The sequence below is a fragment of the Ambystoma mexicanum genome, chromosome 1q, assembly GCF_040938575.1.
Source record: "Ambystoma mexicanum isolate Mex_15411 chromosome 1q, UKY_AmexF1_1, whole genome shotgun sequence".
NCBI classification, from domain to species: domain Eukaryota; kingdom Metazoa; phylum Chordata; class Amphibia; order Caudata; family Ambystomatidae; genus Ambystoma; species Ambystoma mexicanum.
The window spans coordinates 41,369,623-41,388,973 of NC_090922.1; the positions used below are offsets into that span (position 1 = coordinate 41,369,623).

The window sequence follows — 19,351 nt, forward strand, 5'->3', positions numbered from 1 at the left end:
CCCCCACTTTTATTTTTAGCTGTTGCCACCCTATGGCCAGGTAGTACCGTTATAGCAGATAGCAGTGCCTGGCAAATGCCTATCCCATGCATACACAAAAGTCAAAACTCTTGGCATTGCCAAGGCGTGTTTAGTTAAAATATTGCCAAAAGAAAATCGAGATCTTCAGTTTAAGTAAATGAATCTCGGTCTACACTGGCATAGAGGTTACATGAAGATTATTTTGTTCACGTATAGAAATAGTGTGAAGTTAAATGAAGTAGCCATGCATGTATGGGGTTAGGACTTATTTCCCTATGCTTTCTCTTCTCTTTTAGTCAAAAATGCCTCAATTCAGATTACTTCATACGCAAATGCATGCATTTCCCTTCTTGACCACAAGACGCGAAAGAAACTATAAATGTGAAAAATTAAATCTAACCCAATACCATATTAGTTAACAGGATTCATTCACACATTTCCAAATGACACCTAACACATACAGAAATGTGTAGCCTTTGAGCAGATTTGCCAACAATCCCCGCAGAAAGAATGTCCTACTTTCGTCTAGAATTGCCCGAATATCTGATGCGGTGTAGAAAAAAAGAAGTCCCAGCACCTGTAAAAGGTAAAGCAGAGAAGGAGGGAAAGCACACGCTGGATGGAGCACAGAGATTGGTAACAACCCGATCACTAAATAATTCTCCCAAGTGGACACAGACACTGAATGTAAGCCTAATCCATATATCCACAAGTAGGATTCTTCCATATTGTATGAACCCCAACATTTCAAAGAACGACTTGACAACCTAGGTGCAAGTCCATGCTGCCCATCTTGCCATTTTGCCCTGCTGTATCACAGAGTGCATCTCTAATGTGCTTGGTTTGCTGACATGCACATGATAAGACCCGTACCCCACATCTCCAGTGTACTGACTCATGCTACCTTTTATTGCAGAAGAATGGGTAAGTGCTTCAGGGTTTTTGGGGTGCGAGTTTGGTAGATGAGGAGAGTAATGTTTCAGGGATGTCCTCCTCCTTCCCTACTATTGGACATGTGGAGGGAATCATGGCGCTCCAGGCGACAGCCCCACTAACCTGGCAGATGGTATAAACCTTGTGGGATATGACTGCTCCTCTACTGTTACACCCTCGGTGATACTATCTAGGCAAGAGGGGAGAATGATCTCAGATTCTACCCCTCCAAACACGGATTCCTTCCATGATGGATTTCTCATGAGCCCATACTCTATTTAAATGCCCCTAGTGAAAGCTTCCTGATAAACAGCTCGTCTACAATAAACCTTTCCAATCTCAATCTCCTTGCCACAAAGCACTGCGAAGCATTAACGCAGATTTCTGCTTACACTACGCTAACCACAGACCCCCAGAAAAAAATGAACATAGAATATTAAAACAACATTCACACATAGATGGCCCTGCAGAAAACGTCTTCTACAAAGCCACACTTATTGTAAAGCTGAACATACCAAGATGCACACTGCTGCATTGTTAATCTAGGACCACATGGATTTTGCTGTAGAACCTGCAAATGCTGTCCTGACCTGCATGTCTATATAGTTTGAGAAGTTGCTTTACATCAGGGGTCTGCAACCCTTGACTCCATAGATGTTTTGGACTACCAGTACCATGATCCCGCACCATTCAGTACAATTGGCCAAGACTGATAAGCGCTGCAGACCAAGGCACCTAGAGAGCCAAAGGTTATTGATATTGATATTTTATTTGTATCACGCTCGTACACAAGTGTTTCAGAGCGCGACGAGGCAAGGGAGGGGAACAAGGGAGAACAAAAAACAACGATCTTACTAGGCCCAGTGACATTGAGAACACCCAAGTGCATGGAAGAGGGGGAGGGGGAAAGTACATGGAAGGGGGAGAAGTGGAAAGTGCGGAGCAAAGGAAAACAGATAAATAATTAATATATAAATACATAATAGATCTCTGTTCTACATTGACCTCAACAAATATTTAACTAATGAACACATCTTGTGATTTGCCAGATCTGCACTGGAGTATACAAGATTGGAACTCATACTCACAATTTTCAGTTCTGACACTTCCAGCATCCGAGGCGCTGCCCAGATTAGACTGGATACGGCTTCTGCCATGCCAGGGTCCAGTTCTCTGAAAAGCCAAGAGTGGATTTCTCAAAGAGGACCTCTCACATTGCTCGGTAACCATAAACCACCCCAGCACAATGAACACATGCATCATCCACCACTCCTGACACATGTATGCTTCCACCACATTAAAATTATTTCCACTCCCACCAATTCCTACATTCTCTGTCTCCCACTTCCTTTGACCTATCCCTCCTCCAAATGCACTCATTACAACCCCACTCACATCACATTAATCTCATCCTCACTCCCTCGACATTTAATACATCCCTACTCAGACCACATAAAATTCCTCTCCACTCACACACCTGAGATTTATACCCGCTTCCCATCACGTGCAATTCATTTGCTTTTCCACCACATCCAGCATATCCCAACTCGCACCACATCCGTCTCAACCCTATTTGCCCCAAAACCAGCTGATCCATATTTGCACCACTACCACAACCTTTGACTCATACTCTCTCCTGCAACACCAGATTCATACCTATTCACACGTGATGTATCCCATCTTCTTCACAAAGGGCACATCCCTAGTCCCTAACACATTCAGCTCTGCCCTACAACAACTATCTTCTACTTATACTAACTTCTTTCAACTTGGGGCCGCTCCCACACCTCTTACTCCTATCCACTCCCACCACTTCTGACCTATTCTCACTCCCACCAAGGCCGAGAAACAACAATGACCTTCAACCCAGACCCACTCCCTGCTGCACAGCCTCTCTCCTGTTCCACACCACTAACCTCTACCCCAACACCCTCCAACTCCTCACCACTCACACCCACACTTCTGTTACCTCTTAAACAGTCCCCATAATTCTTTAAAAACTCTCAATAAAGTCACATCAAGATAATAGTACCCATTTGCCACTCTTCTTATTAGCAGATTTTGAAGGCATAATGATAGTGTTCTTGCCGTCCTCCGACTTGGACAAAGCAAATGAAAACCTAACTGTTCTGGTCAAACAAAACAACCACAGCCACACTACACCACTAACAACCAGCATCGCTCATTCCCCTCAAAATATGCCCATGACCATTTGCCCTTCCGATGCCTAAGCCCCAATCCTCTAATGCTGCTTTCATGGCCAGCACTTTGTCTATTCCCTGAGATGTGATAGATGGCCCCAGTTATCTGCACAATGATATCTCCCCCTGTCTTCTAAAACCTTATCCTTCATCCCCACCACCTCAACTGGAACCACACCACCTTCATAAATAGCTCATGCCGTCCCTCCTCATTGTAATTGCTCCGTAATCATTCCAACAGTCATCTGAAGACCCTGCTTGGGACCCCCCCTCATTTATTTATGTGTTTGATGTAGCAACACCATGCTGTCTATGCCTTCCAGCTTCTGACCCCTACCCAAGAGTAGCAAAGGGTATTTATAAACTATGCTATCACAGAGTATCTTCTGGCACCAACAGATAACCCAATGCCTAAGATCTTACTTCATGTTCAGAATCATGCCATATCGCGCCAAAAGCAGGTCACAGTAGAGCTCTAGTATCTCCATGGCCTCCACCAGGTAGTCCTCTCGGATGATGTGCTCAACGCGGATCCGAGCGCGTTCATATTTCGAAATGGTCAGATAATCCGCAATCTCTTTCCTTGCCTTCTGGGCCAGCTCAGCTGGAGCAAGAAAATGGAAGCAAGAACCGCAGAAAGAGTGAGGAGGTGCACACACAGAGAACACCCAATCCCTTTGATCTACTGCTGATTGAGGGACAGGCTGTACAATGCTTACCCAGGTCAGCTTATGACACATCTTTCTCTATGGGGTCCCCATGCCCCTTCGGACACTATCTGACACCACATGCCCAATGTTATGGCCTCTCTTTACCTATGCAGCCTCTGTTCGTTCTTTTTCTACATGCCTCTCTCTTTCTTTCCCTTTCTCATTACACTGTCTCTTTCTCTCTGGTACCATGGCCTTTCTTGGTTTTCTGATCCATGGATGTTCTCCCTCCATATAGCTCCATGGGCTCTCTGTGTGTGATCCCATGACATTCCCTCCTCTCTGTTGGGCTACTTTGTGCACTCTCCCATTCTCAAAGTATTCCTTTCCCTCTTGGTATGACAGATGTAGTGCCCCTCGGTCTGTGTGCCTCCCTCTGTGCGGCTGTCTAGCTCTGTGCATTTGCCATGCTCGCTTTAATTCTGTGTATGCCCCTCTGTGCTCTTCTCTTACCTTCTCTCTGGGCACCCATTCTGTGCAGCACTCTCTCTCTCTCTCTGTTACTGGTGCCCTACCACCCACAGTACCCCCACAGATACTCACTTTTCTTCTTCTCCAGAAGCTTCAAGTGGGTAATGGTGAGGCGCAGGTTGACTCTTAGGCGCTCTGCTTTGAAGCTTGCTCCCGGCATAGTGCAGTCTCTCTGCAAAGAAAAGCAAAGGCGATCAACCATTTCACCGTTCAGCCGGTCAAGTGGCACAGCGAGTAGAGCGCTCGCTTTGACATCGGTGCAGAGTCTGCTAACGCAGGTTCGAATCCCGGCGGGGCCAAACTCAGCCTTTCATCCTTCCGAGGTCGATAAATAAGCAGCGCTCAGATACCGGAGGGTTCGTAGCGCAATGTAAATGGCAAATTATTAAGTGGGGAACATGCGCAGTTTTACCAGGCGTATAGGTATGGAGCAGGCTTACGTGACATGGTTGAAGGGCTTCATTTTGATCTGTTTTGTACCCGATGGGGAAGAACTAACGCCAGACGTCTGGTCCCCAATGTTTAGGAAGTAAGGCGCCCGACTTTAAACATTTCGATTGGCTAGTTAGTGTGGGGAGGATCAGTGTGTTTGTTTTTAAGTGCGGCGAGTTACTTGGGGCCCTATTTCCAATATGGCGCCTGTGCTGGGCAGCAAAGCTTGCAGGCTATGTGGAATATTGGGAGAATTATTTACTTTTAGGATTCATTATCCAGCACTGTTAATAGGGGCACTTCGTGACAGTGCAGATAGTGGTTCGGTCTATTCCATGTCGGCTGTGGGGAACTACATGGAGCGAATACGTTGGGCCGGGTTTCCTATGTCCTGGCATCAGAAGCTCGTTTGAATCCATTTGTGACACGTTCCGGAGAGTTTGATAGGTTTCAAATGGTGATGGGGTTTTGATCTGATATGAGATTGCTCTGGCATTTAGCATTTTCTTTGCGCCGTCTGCTTGCATATGTATGATAGCTGTCCTTTGTTTACCAGTGACAGCGTGCGTGCAATGTCAAGGGGCGATACACTGCAGATTCATCGGGCACGTACTGCGTTATCTCATTTGCCAGTGCGGAATTCCCAGGTAGGTTCGCTGCAAGGAAAGTGCACGTAGTACACGGCACATCTACGAGCGCACTTTCCGTAGGTCCGCATGTGAACGGCCACTATAGCAATCCGCGTAAGGAAGGAAAGCCCCCCTTACCGCCGACACTGTAAGGTATTTCCAATACTCTGCTCCCTCATACTGTCCCCAAAAATCCCAGCGGCGTCACGCTCGGCCACTGACTCCACCAACTGCAAACACTAGCTGTCGGCACGACGCCGAGCACATGCTGTTGGCTAGTGGCATGCTGCTGCCACATTTGAATTTGGGTTACCAATATTCTCACCCCGATTGCGCCGCCTGACCAACTTCCACTGAACACAAAGAACACAGTACCGCTCTCAAAAAGTATTTGCGATACTTCCAGTGACTGGCCCATTAACTCGCCCTACCCGCTCTCGCACTACTGTTACTACATCTTATCTAACGATCACCGCTCCAGGCTATCAGCACTACCATCCCACCACGAGCAAACGTCCATGTGTTGCACGCCTATGCGCATGCGTTCTAATCACGTTTGCTGCTCCGTGCGTGCCGAATGCACCGATTACTTTGACTGCGCACCTTTGCCCAATTCAAGAAAATGCTGAGTGTCGCACCCTTGCCTATTGCACTGAATTTTCTGATTCTAGACTATCATCTCGGACTGGCCCTCCCCATACCCAAGAGCATATTACAGCCCTTACGCTGCAAACACCGAAAATACTACAGACTCTGGACACACCAGTTGTGATCCCTACCGCACCTCAGCAATCCCATAGATCACCCCCACTTATAAGGATGACCCCCCCCTCCATTCCAGTACACCCAATGTCACAAAATGCTAATAATAATAAGAAACTCGACCACACTGATTGTGTGCTACATCTGAAAGGTGCCCTTATCAATGCTAGATCTATTACAGCCCAGGCATTAGACATAGCAGACCGCAACAAAGCTAAAGATCTAGATAATCTGGCAGTCACGGAAACCTGGCTACGTACGGCCTCAGGCATTAGCCATCCCTGAGGGATACACTATTTATAGGAAGGGAAGAACCACAACCAAAGGAGGCGCAGTAGCTCTCCTAGCTAAAAACACCTTCAACATTAGAATATCAGGAGAATTCCCCATCACCTCGGGGGAAGTAATCACTTTAAAAATTGAACTAACACATATGTACACTTGTACCATCCACATTGTCTATAGACCTCACAAACCCTTATCCACCTTCGAAGATGACATTACCTCTCTCCTAGCCTTCAATGTGAAACCACAATCCAAAGCCATCATCCTAGGTGACTTTAACCCCGGTTTGAACAATCCTTTGGACATCCATGCAGGCTTTCTACATGAAAGCCCAAAGATTCTCTCATCCTATCTGCTCACCGACCCACGAGAAAGGGCATACTTTAGACTGGATTCTTGATACCAACTGTGTCACAGACATCCTAACTAATACCCCTTCACCATGGTCTGACCATAATACTATAATCTTCTCCATCACTATAACAACCAAACTTGCCAAACCCTCCTTACTCCAATCCACGGCACTGTCTAGAAGTTTAAAAAATAAAAACCGGGACAACAGGCTCCCTCTCTTATAACCAATAACAAACTCCACTCACTCTGACGCTGATCCATCCTTACTAGTCAATCAATTCAACAAAACATTGCTAATAGCCAGTGATAAATTGCTCCATTGAAACCTAAAAAAGTGAAGCCACAAGTACACGCCAATAACTGGTTCACAGCAGATCTGCAATCCCTACAAGCGACCAAAAGGTCTGCAGAATGTAGCTGGCTTAAATCACCAACTCCTGCAAAAAAAGCCCTCTATCAGTCTCTAGCCAACAACTACAAGGAAGCTATTATCAAAGCCAAAAGAGAGTCTTACAATCAGAGAATTCAGAATGCCCAATCATGTTCCAGAGAATTATTCACCATTCTCCGTGAGTTGGAATCACCAGCTCCGACACCCGACTATTCCATCAAGGATCAGCAATGGTGTACCAATGTGCAAAAGGCTCTAGCAGACAAAATCACCCTTCTGCCAAGTAAAATTGAAATAAAAAAGTAAATTTAACCTAGACCCTACCCCCCAAAACCACACCTTCGACCTTAGAACCACACGCGACAAACAAATTCACGTTCAAGCCTGTGTCCATAGCAGAAACCAGTAACATCATCAAAGGATTAAAACCCTCGAGATGCAAAGGCAACACTTGCCCTGCCTCCTTCATAAAAAAAAAGTTCTATTGAATTGGCACCATTTATCACCTTCATTATTAACAGCTCATTCGCCATTAGCTCAGTACCCGAGGACTTAAAAGAAGCCTGGGTACTATCGTTGCTAAAAAAAAAAAACACCCTGTACCCAAACATCAACAAATTTCCACCGATCACTACAGTCCCATTTTTATAAAAAATCCTTGACCGAGCAGCCTACTTGCAGATCCAACAATTCCTGGAAACTAACAAACCTTTAGGACTGAGACAATCCGGGGTCAGACCTGGTCATGGAACAGAGATGGTTCTACTGGACTTAAAAGCACAAATGGACCAATTTAAGGACAGAGGAGAACTCTGTATCCTTTTCCTACTGGACCTCTCCGCAGCTTTTGATTTGGTCAATCACAAAATCTTATGCCACCACCTCGAAACTGCGATCCACTCCGCCCCTGACGTCATCAAATGGATTGAATCCTTTTTGTCCAACCAGACGATGAGAGTCTTTTCTACATCAGCAGAAGCCTCACCAATCCCAGTAACATGCAGAGTACCGCAATGTTCTTGTGTTTCACCGACACTGTACAACGCTTTCACAAAGTTACTAATCGACAATACAAACTATGCGGACGATATGCAAATACTCGTACCCATCACAGGTTGCTATGACACCGATGCCGACAACCTCAACAAAATCTACCTTGCCATCCAGGCTTGGATGGCTCAAAATGAATTATGCCTCAACGATGACAAGACAGTGTTGATCTTAATATGAAACAAATCAAAATTAAATAACCTCCCAAAACAGTACAAATCTTTCAACATTGATGGCAATACTATGAATGTCACCAACAAAATAAAAACTCTGGAGGTCTACATTGACTCCTCCCTCACCCTTACCAGGCAAGTAAATGCCATTGTCTCATTGGCAGCCTACTCGTCGAAACTTATTAGACTGAGCAGACCTTTCCTCTCAACAGATAACAGTCTTACCTTAGCAAGAGCTTTGATCCTCTCGAGGATAGACTATTGAAACTCCCTATTTTCAGGATCTAGCACCAGAAACATCAAAAAACTCCAAATAGTGCAAAATAATGCAATTAGAGCTGCGCTGAATATACCCAAGAATGAGCATATCTCGTCAACCAGACAACACATTTACCGGTTTCCTGTTCAAAGACAGGATCAAATTTAAAATCCTTACCCCCACCCTCAAATGTCTCACTCATAATGTACCAGCTTACCTCAGTAATCAAATTGTCAAAACTCAGACCAATAGACCTACTCAAGCCTCAAACTCTAACCTCATTGCTACACCGAGATTCAAGAGGCAGAAATCAGGAGGGCCCAGCTTCCCGGCAGTAGCAGCCAAATTGTGGAACTCATTGCCACCCCAACTAAGAAGTGACCCATCCGTCTGGTCATTCTGAAAATGCCTGAAAACCAGACTCTTCAGCCTAGACTCCCAGCATTGAGTCACCAGGCCTAGACTAGACAGTCCTGTCCCAACCAGTTGCACCTGACCCTACTATGAAGATCTGACATTCATTGCCTCTTGCACCAGTTTCCATGAATAACAATTACCTAGGCGGTACCCAATTTAATCATACATGTCAAGCCTGCTCTGTACATCTGCATACCTGTATTCTGTAAATCTGTAATTTATATGTGGAAGTGCAACTGTAACTGTTTGAGGGGAGGTGAGCCATGAAAAAAGTCCTGCTACTTTCCCCCCAAAATGCACCTTGGAAAATGAATGCTAAACTGACACACAATCGTTCCCGTCGCCCATATGATGACTTCACTCCGCAGCCTCTCCCTGCAATATTCGGACAAGAGTGGGACAGGGAGCTCTGTGCTCCTGCTCTGCATCTGGCTATGCAACTTTTTGGGCCTGCAATGCAGTCAATGACCTGAAGTGGGACACAGAGCGTGTTCCTTCTATGCCCCCCATTGTGCATAGAGGGTGCAGAGCAGGAGCATACAGCCTCACTGCTCTATGTGTCCTGCTCCAGAACGCTGTTCTACAAGCAGCCAGGCTGAGTAGGAGCACACAGCAACACTGCAGTCCTGTACAAGATGCCTAGAACAAAAGTCACACCACAGTAAGAAGGGGCTAGACTGACAGCCTCAAAATGCCAGACTAGGCAGGTAATAACACATACCATACTTGGTTGATCATGGATGTCCAGAAAAAATGTCAAGCCACAGTAAGATAGGTCTAGACTGGCTGCTGGGCCTCCAAATGCATTCTAGCCAAGTAATAAAACAGATCATACTTGGTTTTAAACCAAGAATGCTATGTGTTCTTGCATTCTAGCCAAGTAATAAAACAGATCATACTTGGTTTTAAACCAAGAATGCTATGCGTTCTTACTTGGCAAGACTGGTATTTGGGGACAGCCAGTCTAGTCCTTTCTTACCGTGGCATGACTTTTTTTATGGGCATGTATAAACCAAGATGCTGTGACAAATCCCAGGATGTCGTCACTGCTTCCGTAGAGGGAGCCCCTTCCCATTAGGCCAGGGAGATGAGGCTGGTACCAAATAGTCCTGCTAGGAGTGGTACTCAGCATGTGGATCTTGTGCGAGGGGAAGCCCCGTATGGAACCAGTGATGACTATTCTGGGGGAACGCGGTACCCGCCCAACACCTATACCCCCCCCCTGTTTCCCCACCCCTACCCTACTATTCAGCATACTTCTGTAGAACTCAGGAAATATAAAGGACTGAGACGAGGAAGAGTGGAGGTAGTTGCCATGAAGATCCAATCCAAAGGACTGTGACAAAGAAGAAGTACGTATCCGTGAGCATCCCACAAAGGGACCTACCTGAACGTTCTAGTCTTCAACTACAGACCGTACTCAATGTAGATATAAAAACCGACAACAGGATTACCTGTTTGTCAGATCCTTCCTGGAGGAAACCAGAGCGTGTCGAACGCTCACCATGGAGAACAGCTGGGCAAGACCAGGAAGCGGAACAGCGAGAAGCACGCTGTCCAGGGTACACGACTAGAGAACAAGAAGACAGGCTGGAGAGAACAGAAGCAACACGGCACTGCAGGACCACACGGTCCAACCACAAGTTCTACACCGAACAGGCACAGGAGCTGCAGAGCAGCTGCGGCAAGCCGAGCAGAGCCCCTGAGAGCCGGCGAGCCGAAGAAAGGAATGGGGAAGTCCTCAACCGACTGGAGGGCTGCAGCCAACACCCTAAAGATATTTGGGTGACTGAGTCTACGGTTGGGGGTCCCCACAGGGTTCCAAGAACCCTAAAGTCAAGAGCACAGGAAGAGTGGGGAAAAGAGGATAACCCCTATGTGACATTAAGTGAAGCATGAGAAAAGCAATATTATAAGCAGAATAGGGTCTGGGACCCTTACCTGAAAAGGACATATCACGTGACAAGAATACCTAATCTTCCTAGTGGCAGTACTTGGAGGGAAGAAGACCCATGGCTGTCAGTTAAGAGGGGAGAAGGCAAAGAACTGTGAGAATAAGATTTATGAATACAGTACTTCTGCAAGAGAGTAAACCAAGTCTGTATGTTAGATAAGGAGAACGTGAAGAGAACTGTGAGAGCCATACATATGCAGACAGTGCTTGCCAGGAGAGTAAACCAAGTCTGTTTGTGAAGTCAAGAAACTGTGAAGAGAACTGCACAAGTGATACATATGAACATAGTGCTTAGCAAGTGAGTAAATCAAGTTTGTGTTGGAGCCTAAGAAACCTAGGGGAAAGGAGAACCAGATCTGCCAACCAGGGTCAGGGACCGTCCACAGTTTATAAAAGATCCAAATGCCTCTTCTTCGTCACAGTACCTGGTAGAAGGGAACCAGATCTGCAAACAATGGTCAGGGACCCACCTGAGTCTGAAGAAGCATGCAGACCTTTCCTCTTCATCAGAGTGCCTGGTAGACGGGAACCAGGTCTGCCAATCAGGTTCAGGGGCCCACCACCATTTGAGGAAGCCTGAGAAAGGCTGGTTGGTGAAAAGGAGACATTCCCCAACCTATTGCTGAACTGTGTTACAAGTCTCAGAAAGGCTGGGGATAGGAGACGTCCCCCCCAGCAGTTGACAAACTGTACACGAAGCCTGAGGAAGGCTGGGAAGGGAGAGACACCCCTAACACTCACTTGAGTATGAACTTTAAGAACTTTCTAAAACAAGAACAGACTTTTTGTCAAGGGGAAGGGAACCATTGCTCCAGACCAGGAAGACATCCTGCTTTTCATTTAGTTTAAGATAGATTCTGAGGGAGAGAGCTAGGATTCTGACATAGGACTGTGAACACTTGTTTTGACATCCTGACAGTGGCATTAGTAATTTTGGTTGCGGCAGGGAAACCCCTCTTAGGCGTTAGGGTAATATCGGGTTTTCTTTTCCTTTTATAGTTGGAATAAAAGTCTATGCCAACCACAATGACCACTTCATGTCATAGTGATACCTCTGCACCCTTACAATGCCCAGAAAGAAACAGCAACATACAGTGCTCCTGTGTGCCCCCCCAGCTCCAGTTCTGAGCGCATTCACTAGTCCGACTTTAGAAAGAAGTCAGATCATTTCTTTCTGACTTCAGTAAGAAATTATCTGACTTCTTTCTGAAGGGTTAGGGCGGATCCTTTATCCTTTATCTTGAATTCCAGTACACTATATTTGAAATAGTTTTTACTTTGTATTTTAATGTATATTGTGTGCATTTTAATTTATTATTGTATTATTGCCGTCAGGAAAGGCTAGATCAGCTGAAAGTGTAAACATAAAAATCAAAGCAATAAATCTCGGTAAAGTGAAGAATGGTTGGGAAATCTAGGGTTTTGTGCGACAAACATCATTTGATTTCAAAAATACTATTTAATTTCTCTGGGACAGTGAGAGTATGACTAAATCACCCCTTATATTATTCTGCTGACATTACGGATTAACTCTGAAGCATTTGATGAACACGGATTTCACATAATAACTATAATAATAATGTAGAGCTTTTTATGTAGGATTTCTCGCACCTCTATGCACTGCAATAATATGTTAAGTCATCTTGCTTTTGTATAGTGCATCCTGCTATAGTTTATTGCATCGAAGCACTTTTGCATGCAAAAGAGGCAAAACAGAAGTAGGATAGAACATTCAGTAGTGGTAGAGGAGCAAAGTTGGGTAGATAGTTGGGATGAGGGCGAGGGATAGCTAAAATGCTCAGGAAAGGCACGCAAAGGAAAAGGTGGAGGAGCCAAGTGTACAATTTGACCAAATTTATCATGGGATTCTACTGTATTCTCTGGTCCGCAGCGCCGAAAGGAGAGATAGCTGGCGAAGAGGTGTTTGCTGCACAGGGGGCATGTCTGGAATTTACTCTCTGCACAGTGAGTCTGAGCATGTTGAAACCATGCCCAAGAAAACAGACGGCAAAGCCCTTATGCCCCACCATGTGTATATGTGTGCATGTATGTGTGTGGTTGTGTGGTGCGTGTGTTTATATGCATGTGCAGCATGTACAGAATGGGAGGGTGGATGTGGATGGCGGAGGTGGAAGAGGATTGTGGGGGTCTCCGAAAAAAAGGGGAGGGGCGCAGAGAGGGTAAACTGTTTCCCTGCAGCGTCGTAACAGAACAAGTTTTGCCAGAAAAAAGCTGCGGGAAAGTTCATAGAACCAGCAGTAGTAGGGACCGGATTCTCTTACATAGGTGAATGATAGTGTCGACCTTCCGATATTGCTAAATCGTTAGGATGTCACTGCTGTACGACACAGCCTTACAATGGGTCAGTGAATCCCTTGTCGAAAGAGGCTGCTCGATGTAATTTCCGAACTTTTGAATCCCATCCTCGTTTCATATCCATGTTACAAAATTGTTGTCCCAGTTGGAATAAATACCAAACAAATTTGTATCTAATGCTAATTTTCTCCAAAGACAGCTAATATCCATTAGAACCGAATTTCCTTAAAGACATTAGCTGTCTTTGTAGAAAATTAGCATGCAGAACAACAGTAGCTAAAAATTAGTTTGGTATTCATACCAACAATGGCAACAATTTTGTAATATTTGTTAATCCCGAGTACTTAGTTTCAGTATGGGATCTCTACATGTATGATCCTTTTGGTATCAAGAGGTCCCACAAGGCTCTTCTATCACATCTGCTTAGTTCAATACTCTTATTTAGCCCTTCACACACTTGTACATAGCCAACACTTATCTCTTCACGTATTCTGTCGACTGTTTTTTTCTCATACAATGATTGCGAGACCCCCATGAAACAACTTGCTATTTAAACTATGTCTTGTCAAATTAAAGCAGACAAAAGTCTAATAAGTTTATGAGGAATTCTAGTGGCATAAAGATGCGCATCGGTAACAACTTCAAGAAAAGTCTGAAAGAATTTGCACCCCGTCTTTTGGCCAGAGAGTATGAAGGACCATCCATATTCCTGTTCACTGTCAGTGACGTCGCCCTGTTCATTCTTTGAAACCTCTTGTTGCAAAATCAAATCAGCCCTTTTACAATCTTGTGTTCTTTCAGTTTATAACCAACGGCAGGACCTTTCAATCTTCCGTTTTCAAACTGATTGGTTTATCTTAAATTCATGCTAGAACTAGTGCTCAACTCGCCCCACCCCCTAAAACTATCTAGATTCTATGTATTCTACAGCTCTGCCAGCAAAATTCCAAAGACAAAGCGAAGGTAAAATAAGAATCAGGAAACGAACACAAATCTCACCTGAACTCGGTTCCTTCATTGCCATCCTGTTCACCCTTGAATTTCACTTAAAGTTCCACACACAGTGATGTTGGCCAAGCCAGCCCCACCTTCATCAAATTCTTATCTTACTCTCCAGACCACTCTCTCTATTCTGAGAATGCCAGTCTTCTAAAGTTTTCCTCAATTAAGCATGTTAGGCTTGACGGCAGAGCTATCTATATGAAGAGCGTCAGTTGATGGCGGCTCGCTTTGCCATCTTCTGCAGAAGAAGTCAACCATCTTATTTGTGCATACTACGGGCGATGGGGACAGTATGTGGTGAAAAAGCAACATTATCAAGCCCCATTACCACACGGGCACCACCGCCCACAAAAAGAATACTCCCAAGTTCTGAAAGTTGTTGCCGACAAAAGAAGTCACAGGCAACGATTTAAGAGTCCTTTATATACCTTCCGAGGGTGTTAGTAACCCCATAAACATGAACCTTATTTTTTTTACCACAGCCACCTTCATGTATTCCTGTTTCTACAGGCTCTGTCTGATAATTTTGGGCTTCAGTGTCTGTGGCAGTAGTGTAAGCAGAGCTGCTTAAAGTTTCAGTGGATGCAGTGTGCAATGGTTGCGGGGGAGGAGGGGGGTCGAGCTGATCGAACAAATGCATTAGCCAGCTGAGCTTTATTACTGTGAACGGACCCTTTAGCCAACAGATTACACACACATTTCTGCAGCAGGCCCATTAACATGTTGAGCTGTCTTACTGAATATAGAATCTGTAAATGCTGAGCTACCTCAACAGCTTACGCGAGGTGATTTTAATTAAGTGCACAGTCATCCAGGCTTTTTGTTGGGCTACTGTTTACCAGCATTCTACACTGCACTTTTTAGAAGCACTCGAGTAGTCAGATGAAACTGATATTTGCAAAGTACATTTGAACTGAACTCTCTTGAGGCCACTCCGAACAGGTGCTATTATCCCTATAAAGGATGAGACTGACATGAGTTTTCAAACTTCGCAAATATTGTAAGAAGGATGGAGAGAAGGCCAGTAATCTGTCCTTGTAAAGAGTGGATGGGAACCCCTCACAATCGGGGGTAGGGTGTGGGAGGCATTCTAGGAAGAAATTCAGAGGCAGTCTTACTCCTGGAGTGGACAGTGGCAGTTGAGAGAGCCCCAAATCCTGCCCCCTTTTGTGCCAGCATGTCTCAGTGCAGACCCCCGTTTTCTCCAGACTTCCCTCTACTGTCAGATGCTTGCCAGTGTCTTTATGTTGCTTTCAGTACTGAAGCATCACAAGAAGGAAAGAGAGACCCAACCTGTTGCCAGACCGCTGCAAAGATCGCCACAGAAAAGGAGAGAGCCATAAACAAGAAGCGAAGCAAAGAAGCTGGCAAAAGGCACACCATGGACTGTGGCGGTTAGCGGCAGAGAGCTTACCAGTAAGGCTGTTCTTATGAATCTGAGCCTGCCATTTAAATACTGGTATTCAAAGTGAAACGCTAGGGGTGCAGTAACTGTTTACTGAAAGTGTGTCAATTTGTGTGTGGGGCGACAATCTTATCTTGGAAGACGCAGTCATCTACTTTGGTGTTTAATAGAACTGCAGTTTTTTAATATTCTTGCCGCAACTGGAACAATTTCTTCCATCTTACTCATTGTTCTGGCACGCCCACTCGGTGGCCTTCTGACTGTGATGATGAAACTGTCCTCTGATGCACTCTCTCTTGGGTCAGTAATCTTATGACTGCCACGAGAAAAACCTTCTGTGACAAGGAAAACATCCTCTGATGCACTCTTCAGTCTCTTGAGTCAGTGGTCTTCTGACTATTACTGCCCACAGCCCAACGCAAAGACCCTCTCCTTTCCCGCTCCTAACGTTCCACCCAGACTCCCTATTACTTTCTGGGGCCTTCTCATTGGGTGTCAGTGCTGCTAGGGGTTGGTACTGGTCTCGCTCCTGCTTTCCCAGGCCTTCATTTGCTTTGCTTGCTTCACAGCAGCTCCGCAGACTCTGGCTCTCTGCAGTATTGGTACCGTTGGTGGACCGCGCTGTCTACCTCCTTTTGGAGGTGGTGCCACTGTCTTGCCTTTTTCCAGCTGGACTTGATCGGGTCACCGGACCAGACAGAGATGCTTCCCACTTCTCGTCTGTGTTGTCGGACTTCTGGCTTCCTCAATTTCCAGCTTTCCGCGCTTGACAGCTTCCTCCCTCTCTGGTTCTCCAGGCCTGGCTGGACCAGTTTGACCCCAAGGTGAGTCCTCTTCCCTTTTTATAGGGACAAAACTTTGTGAATGAATGGCAAAGTCTCTTGTCGGTTTGAATGAGGTGATTGTCATGCCTCCTTGGCTCCTACTCCTTCCAGTACTGTCTATTGTCACAGAGTCACAATATAGCATGTGAAAATGTGTGCGAGTAGTGTCATGAGAGGGGATGGGGTGTGAGATGGAATCAGGGTGTTGTTGCCTGGAATGTACATCCCTATCCCCAGCGGGAAGAGTCCTCCCCTGGAAGGTCCTCCTGCGTTTTACCGCCCTAGGGGAAATTTTGGTTAGCGGCCACACCACCCTAGCCCTACAGGAGAGGGCTCCCCCTTGGGGAGAAGTGACGTCATTCGAAGATTCGTCACACACGGCATAAAGTTATTCTACTCTTTGCTTGCTTCAGAGCACCGAATTGGTACTGCCAGAAAAACTGTAACACGCTCTGTAGAAGGCACCCTGTCCTTGTTCCCGGGCACCAAAAGGGAGTGCACACCTGAGGATCAATAAAGATTCAATGCAATGAGTGATCAAACCCTGTCAGTAGATTAATGGTCCCCCGTGAACACCGGAGGGCAAAAAAATCAGGGCACACTTTCAACAATAATTGTCCATGACAACCACCAGCCCGTGGTGAGTACAGAGTTTTCTAAATGTCCTACAAGTACATTGGCAACCAGATGGACTTACAAAATGATGGACAACCTTAGTAATAGGCTGCCTCAATGCCTCCCGCTAATATTACTTACATGCTTGTCCACAGACACGCCTTGAAGACTCTTGAGAAAGCGAATCACATTTATATTGGACGCTCAATCCAAAGAGGGAAAACTATCAATATTCCAGCGTTACATCAATAAACCTGGAGAATAGGTGAGTCAATTTCACTGACTATGAGGACAATAAAATATATTATCAGACTGACATGTTCCGTTCTCTCAGTGGGACTCAGTGCTTATTTAGGGTACTGGTCCCACATGAGAACTATTTAGATGTCTATTTTTAAATACTTACCCCGTTATTTTCTAATTTTCACTTATAGAAACGGCAATTGGATTGCCAATATGGGTGCAGTAAACCACTAAGTGTGGCCCCACACACCTTGAGGTCAGTGACAACAGTGGACTGATACATCGAAGTTAAACTTTTGATTATGTAGCAAATAAAATTCTGAATGTGATACTCCTGGACACTATCCTTACTTCTAGAAACCAAACTACTGATTCAGATATCCTTACCTGAAGAAGGGCACATTGGCCCAAAACGCGTAGTAAACCCATTAGGCAATGATTGCCAGAGAGACCATCTCTTCTGAAGAATTGAAAAAACTCTTGCCTATTATGATATCTGACTTCTGATGCAAAAATCAAACCTAACTGCCAATAATTAGATGAGACGTTACTCTCAATCACTATGTAAAATTCTTTATGTTAATGAATTTGCAGACTTCTAGTCTGGAACTGATAATGTTTTATAGTAAGATATATTTTATGCTTGACTTAACTTTGTGACTATTCTTTTGACCAATTTAAAATATTTAAAAAATATGTTTAAAAAAGGTTTTATTTTGTCTGCACAAAACAGCTAATAAATGTTTAATGCAATTCCACCATTGGAATTTGAACAATTTATGTTTGGTTGAAAATTGATTAACAATAAAACTGTCGAAAGTGTGCCCTGATTTTTTGCCCTCCGGTGTTCATGGACGACCATTTCTCTACACTGTTATGCAGGTCTTGTAGCCAATACCTTATCAGGTGCACCTAAATTATCTTCCCTTGGAGGATATTCTAGGTACATACATTGCTTGAATCTTGTTACTGAATTGTTAAAATGACTGAGTACACCTCCACTCCCTACTACCTGTCAGTAGATTAAACACGTGGTCAGGCCTACTTGAATTCTATACCTTCAGACACATGTAAATAGAAATGGCATGTCAGAGGGTAATCACCCTTTTGACAGTATGAGGGATCCGCCCAACACTGCAAAGGCTTGCTAAAGCTGCCTAGTAAACTAAGCTCACATAAATATATCACCACCACTTCATCTCCTCCACATTATATTCATACAATCATTTGTCGGCCCAGAAAAATCCTGTAAATCAATGCCCATTGCTCACCAGCGGGTATGATCAAACTGGTACGGAGGCATTCCATCTCTTGAAAGGTCATACCTATTGTTTCAGAAGGCCCACAAATACAGATTCCCGTACATTTGCGATTATATGTAGGGGCTCCTTCCACTTGTCAGTAAGGAAATAGCCCCTGTAGTTAAGGAATAAACAACGTTTAGTCCATGGAAATGTTTGTGGGACCCTTTATTTAAAAACAAACTGCTGGTTTTGCCATCTCCTACTTTATCTCTCTCTCTCTCTCTCTCTCTCTCTCTCTCCTCACAGAAAAGAGCAGAGGCATGTCAAGCCAACTGTTATAAATGCTTCATTCCAATTTTTTCTAACAATTGTTAAATCACTAAGACTCTCCCAGGTTGAAAAACACAACTAAGAAGCACTGGCCTCTGCAAAATACACACCTCAATTTAAAAACGGGATTTGACGCAGTATTGAATTTGAAACCGAGTCATGTTTACAGGTAAATGTGGATAGCACTCAACATTTTCCACATGAGATCAAGATGTCATGAATTGGTGTGTTTCTGAAGTCAATTACTTTATCAGTAAAACACTTCATCCAAATTTATTTTATTTGTTCCTTGAATTGGTTGCAAACATTCGCATTTTTAAACATGGGTAT

The 19,351-nt window shown here is 44.7% G+C and overlaps 1 protein-coding gene across 5 annotated transcripts in view; it reads right to left on the reverse strand.

Annotated features, from left to right (window-relative positions):
* The window catches only part of LOC138523933 (IST1 homolog), a 433,705-nt gene that overhangs the window by 209,485 nt on the left and 204,869 nt on the right, over positions 1-19,351 (reverse strand). For all 5 annotated transcript variants that reach the window (XM_069635476.1, XM_069635475.1, XM_069635472.1 and 2 more), the window contains 3 exons: positions 4,409-4,508; positions 3,579-3,759; positions 2,043-2,127 (listed from right to left, as the gene is read on the reverse strand). In XM_069635476.1, coding sequence (XP_069491577.1) covers positions 2,043-2,127; positions 3,579-3,759; positions 4,409-4,496 — 354 coding nt within the window. In that variant the 5' untranslated portion in view covers positions 4,497-4,508. The remainder of the gene's footprint in view (positions 1-2,042; positions 2,128-3,578; positions 3,760-4,408; positions 4,509-19,351) is intronic.